Here is a 5,766-nt window from a genome sequence, read left to right as displayed (position 1 = left end):
CAGAAAAAACTACTGCTTGAGCATTTATCCATTCTTTGAGCAAATTCACCGGCCTGTCTGCCTGGGCCAGGCCCTGTGTGTATGGAGTGCTGGGGAAAGAGCAGTGACGAGACACAGTCCCTGCTCTCAGAGGGCCGTCAGTCCAGTGGGATGCGGGAGAGTGGTCACGCGAGAGTGACACTGCAGCCAGCTCGGGGTTCAAGAAGTGGCCCCACAACACTTTCCCTACCTAGGGAGCTTCGACCCTGTGGAGGAAAGGGGTCCCTCCCCCTAAGGAGAAGATTGATGACTCCATAAAGCAGAGCCCACAGGGTTTTTCAGCCCTTTGCTCCTGCATCACAGCAGCCCTTGGCTTGCTGCTTCTGCCGAGGGCCGAGCCTACCTTCAGAGCAGTCAGACCTCCAGGCTGAAGCGGATTTTTAACGTCACAGATACACTCATGGGTCTGATCCAGGGACCATTTCAAAGCAGGCAGCTGTACCCCTTTTCTTTCTTCAGGCATCACTTTGATTAGGGGCAGGTTTAGAGGTGACATCTAGTCACACCTGACATTCTTTTCTTGGGGCCTGTACGGCAGGTATCTGGATTTATTACCTGAAGAGGTTTTTCTCCCTGTAGGGGAGGAAGATCCCCACCCTGGGGGGGTACCCTAAAGCCTTTCTATAGGAGTAGAGCGTCAGCAACCCCCCAGTCACTCAGCCAGGAGTGTAGATGCAGGTGCCGCTCCCAGGGCGTTCGCCTGCTCGAGACTGGCGTCCAGGAACGTGTGGGTGCCTGAAGCTGCAGCTCGTTTTCTCTGTGCTGTGATGACAACCCTGTAGTCCCCGCTGCGCCGTTGGCGGGTGGCAGCTGCTCCCTGGGGGCTATTACCAGAGGCCCTCCTCTGTCAGGTGCAGGCTTTACCCCCGCTCTGTGCTCGGCGCACTGTGGGTGTCTGTTCCTTGAAGCCGAGGTCCCGACCCTGTCCAAGCCACCCTTTGCTCTGCCCGCTTCCCTCTGACACAAGAAGGCCTCCTGGGAGACAAGACGGAGTTTGCAACACTTTTAATACACAAAGCAACAGATAAGAGGCTGGCTGGGTGACCAGCCCTCATTCCACAAAAAGCTCAAGTACAGATACAGCCCAGCGGGGAAGTTAACAGTTCACAAGGCCCTAGAGCCAAGAGCAGGAGATGCTGGTCGCTCCATCAGCCAAGGGCTGAGGATTCCATTTTCTGGGGATGGAAAAAGAAAATGATTGTTTCTAAAGTATGGCAGATGCCCCACCTTCAAGTAAGGACAGAGACTAGACCAAGCCAGGCCGGCAGCGCAGGGCCAGGCCGGGCCCAGGATGAGGCCAACCTATCTGAGTGGGGTGCCGGGGTGGGCCGCCCCCTCCGCTCTGCACCATAGTCCACGCAGTTCCCATCACACAGGCTGTCCTTGTGTTTAATCATCACAGCTACCCCTGAACTCCTCCTTGGTGCCTCACAGAAAGCCGGTTGACACTACAGGGTTCTCTGTGACTCTGTCAGTGTCCTTTCCCAGGCTCTTACAGGTCCTGGGCTCGGCTGCTCTGTCAGCATCCTCCCACCGCCACCCACGCACCTGGTCTCAGCGCACGTGCACTCGCTCCATGGCCTGGTGGGCCTGCAACACCGCCAAAGCCTCTTCAACCTGCGGGACACACGTGGGAAAGGCTGGTGCAGCTGCCTTCGCAGGAGAGCCCTGCCTCCCCCTGCTCAGCATGCAGACTCGAGGGCTCCCCCACCCTCTGTCCACTGCCACGTGGCACAGCTGCCACCTGACTGTTACCAGCTCCCAGGACAAACCCGTGGTCGCCGCCTACACTGCCCAACAGCCAGGAAATCCTACCCCTCAGTCCCCACACAGCTCCTTGCCTGTGGGAGCCTCAGGGAGTCTGGAGGGGCTGAAGGCGCAGCCCCTCACTAAGGGCTTCTCCCACACCCACATGCAGCAGGTATTTGCAGGGTTTTTTTTTGGGGGGGGGGGCTTGGTCCACCCAGGGTACATGGAAATTCCTAGGTTGGGGATTGAACCTGCACCTCAGCAGTGACCTGAGCTGCTGGAGAGACGATACCAGATCTCTAACCCCCTGCACCATAGCAGAACTCCAGGTTTTAGCAAGAAGGTAAACATCTGTCTGAGCAGCAGCTACCCTCCTCTGGCCCTCAGGGCTCCCCGCTCCTTCAAAGGCCCCAGCCCACCTTGGCACTGAGGGACTCCGGGGACTCCAGCATGAGCAGCAGCTCCGAGTTGTCAATCTCCAGCAGCATCCCCGTGATCTTGCCGGCCAGCTGCGTGTGCATATTGTAGATAAGGGGGTAGAGACGCTCACCTGCACGGAACAGCACACACCTGGCGACAGCCCAGCATCCCCAGGTGGTATTGGGCAACAGAGCAGAGAGGGATCCAGGTTCTTGTCCCCCAACGGCTCCTTGCAGGTGTGTCACTGAGCCTTAGCGGGAGTCCTAACTGGAAAGAGGGCATAGCAGACCTCGCCTTGGAGGCCGGTTTGAAGAATCAGATTTGACATTACGCATAAAGGACACTGCAGAGGAGATCGGACACAAAGTTGGTTGTGTTTTAAAGACTACTCTTGTTCAGCTTGTCAGAAATCATTTGAAGTATCACGTGGAAATTCGACACAGGATATGCTAATGCTGAACTTGACTCTTTAGAGGGACAGGAGAGCCAAACACAAGATAAATTCACCTTCCACCACTGGGCACTTCTAGCGACAGGGCCTAGTGTTGATGGTTGGCCCATCTTGGCAACATGTGGAGGGTGTAGCCAGGATGGGGTGCCAGGTGCCTTGGCGGGGGGGACGGCTTTTCCCACGAGGAGAGTGACCATGCGTCCAGGGAAGTGCTGACAGCCTTCTACTTCCGCTGAGCCCATTGAGAAATTTTGAGGAGTAGGTAGTTAAGTGGCCAAACCCCACGAGAGCCGGTTAACAATGGGGTGGTGGCAATGCGGGCCTTCACAGAAGAGCCTGGGAACCGCAGCAAAGCTTATTCAGTCATTCAACAGGTGGTGGCCTCCTTTGGCGGGCCTGCCATATATGCTGGGGTGCAGGTGCATGGCCCAGGAGTTCAGGGGCCAGTGGGGGACACGGTTCATCCCCCCGTGCACGTTTATGTCCTACCTCCCTGCGGTGGGCACTGGGAGACTAATGAGACATCAGGAGAGGCGTGAGGAACCACAGCACCCACCTTCTGGGCCAGTTCCTGGCAGAAACCCAAGACCCCACCCTTCCACTCCTCCTCCCGGCTCCTCATCTCCCCACACCCAGGGGCTCTCCCACCCTGAAGCAAAGCCAGAGGCGGTGGAGCTGGAAGAACCCTGGGGACCATGTGGTCTAAACAGTGCTTTAAGACGAGAGAATGGGGGCCTAGCCAGTAAATGCGCTTTGGGCAAGGCCATCCGGCAGGCGGTTCAGCACAAGGCTGGGGATCTTATCTTCAGGTCTGACCTCTGCTTAGGGTGCTTCCCACCAGGCAAGCCAGCTCGCAGCACCTGCTTCCAGCTCCAGAGCAGGGGAGCCAGCCACTCACCAATCATCTGCTTTTGCTCGTGGAGCGGGGCTGCAGCCAGCACGGACGCCGTCAGGGGCTCCTGTCTGGGGACGCGCACACCAGGCTCCTGGACCTACACATGGTGCCGGGGACACGTCCCTTAGCCAAATGGATGGGCAAGGCCTCAAAACCCTTACCCCTGTCAGGCCTCCAGGAAGGCTCTGGAAAGCAGGGAGCAAGGGAGGGATGATCAGGTGAGACAAAAGCCCTAGCAAGGGCTCAGTGGACTGGATGACAAAGTCTCATTCTTTTTTTTTTTTTTTTTTTTTGCCTTTTCTAAGGCCGCTTCTGCGGCATATGGAGGTTCCCAGGCTAGGGGTCTAATCGGAGCTGTAGCCGCCAGCCACAGCCACAGCAACTAGGGATCCGAGCCGCGTCAGCGACCTATACCAGAGCTCATGGCAATGCCAGATCCCTAACCCACTGAGCAAGGCCAGGGATCGAACACGCAACCTCATGGTTCCTAGTCAGATGCATTAACCACTGCGCCATGACGGGAACTCCCAAAGTCTCGTTCTGATGCAGATGTTTTCCATGGTGTCAGAAACCCGATGCATGTTGCCGACTGAAAGCCACATGTTCTTGACCACTGGGTGCCAAATAAAATCAAGTAGCTTTGCGGCCGATGCCCCGCATGTTTTTGACCCTTTCACGTCTTGGTAAGTTTTGCTGGGAGTTATCGTGGCTCAGCAGTTAACAAACCCAACTAGTATCCATGAGGACGCAGGTTCCATCCCTGACCTTACTCAGTGGGTTAAGGATCTGGCATTGCCATGAGCTGTGGTGTAGGTTGCAGATGTGGCTCAGATCTGGCATTGTTGTGGCTGTGGTGTAGGCTGGCAGCTACAGCTCTGATTCTAACCCTAGCCTGGGAACCTCCATATGCTGAGGGTGTGGCCCTAAGAAAAAAGACAAAATAAATAAAATCATTTTGCTGGAGTTCCTATTGTGGTTCAGCGGCTTAGGAACCTAATATAGTCTCTGTGAGGATGTGAGTTCAATCCCTGGCCTCACTCAGTGGGATAAGGCTATGACATTGCCACAAGCTGTGGCATAGGTCACAGGTCCAGAGGTGCTGTGGTGTAAGCCACAGCTGCAGCTCTGATTCAGCCCTTTGCCTGGGAACTTCCATATGCCACAGGTGCGGCCGTAAAAAGAATAAAAAGAAAAAAAGAAAATCATTTTATTCTGTAAAGCCTACCTCATTTTACAAGAAATAGTTCAAAATATACACATAAGAATTCTATACAGGATAGGAAAATGCTGAGTTCATACACAAATTTATCAACGTCATACACCACATTAACAAAAAAAAAAGTCAAAAACCATATGATCATCCCAAAAGATGCATTAAAAGCATTTGACAAAGTCCAACATCCATTTATGATAAAAAACTCTCGCCAAAGTGGGTATAGAGGGAACACTCCTGAACATAAAGCCATTTATGACAAACCCACAGCCAATATAATATGCAATGGAGAAAAACTGAAAGCCTTCTCACTCAAATCTGGAACAAGACAGGGATACCCACTCTCACCACTGCTCTTCAACATAGTTTTGGAAGTCTTAGCCACAACAATTAGACAAACAAAAGAAATAAAAGGCATCCAAATAGGAAGAGAAGAGATAAAACTGTCACTGTATACAGACGACATGATACTATACATAGAAAACCCTAAGGACTCAACCCAAAAACTACTTGAACTGATTAACAAATTCAGCAAAGTAGCAGGATATAAGATTAACATTCAGAAATCAGTCACATTTCTGTATACTAACAATGAAATATTAGAAAAGGAATACAAAAATACCTTTTAAAATTGCACCCCAGGAGTTCCCGTCGTGGCACAGTGGTTAACAATTCAGACTAGGAACCATGAGGCTGCAGGTTTGATCCCCAGCCTTGCTCAGTGGGTTAAGGATCCGGCATTGCTGTGAGCTGTGGTGTAGGTTGCAGACGCTGCTCGGATCTCGCGTTGCTGTGGCTGTGGTGTAGGCCAGTGGCTACGGCTCCAATTAGACCCCTAGCCTGGGAGCCTCCATATGCCACGGGAGCGGCTCAAGAAAAGGTAAAAAGACAAAAAAAATTTTTTAATAAATAAATAAAATTGCACCCCAAAAAGTCAAATATCTGGGAATACACTTGACCAAGGAGGTAAAGGACTTATATGCTGAGAACTATAAAACA

The 5,766-nt window shown here is 52.9% G+C and overlaps 1 protein-coding gene across 1 annotated transcript in view; it reads right to left on the bottom strand.

Annotated features, from left to right (window-relative positions):
• The window catches only part of PABPC1L (poly(A) binding protein cytoplasmic 1 like), a 30,647-nt gene continuing 25,119 nt past the window's right edge, over positions 239 to 5,766 (bottom strand). Inside the window, exons 12-15 of the mRNA XM_005672962.3 lie at positions 3,558 to 3,651; positions 2,208 to 2,338; positions 1,588 to 1,656; positions 239 to 1,214 (exon numbers count right to left, since the gene is read on the bottom strand). Coding sequence (XP_005673019.1) covers positions 1,594 to 1,656; positions 2,208 to 2,338; positions 3,558 to 3,651 — 288 coding nt within the window. The 3' untranslated portion in view covers positions 239 to 1,214; positions 1,588 to 1,593. The remainder of the gene's footprint in view (positions 1,215 to 1,587; positions 1,657 to 2,207; positions 2,339 to 3,557; positions 3,652 to 5,766) is intronic.

The sequence above is a fragment of the Sus scrofa genome, chromosome 17, assembly GCF_000003025.6.
Source record: "Sus scrofa isolate TJ Tabasco breed Duroc chromosome 17, Sscrofa11.1, whole genome shotgun sequence".
Classification (NCBI taxonomy): Eukaryota; Metazoa; Chordata; class Mammalia; order Artiodactyla; family Suidae; genus Sus; species Sus scrofa.
The sequence above is the reverse complement of the archived record's forward strand: the minus strand, read 5'-3'. Positions and strand labels throughout refer to the sequence as shown.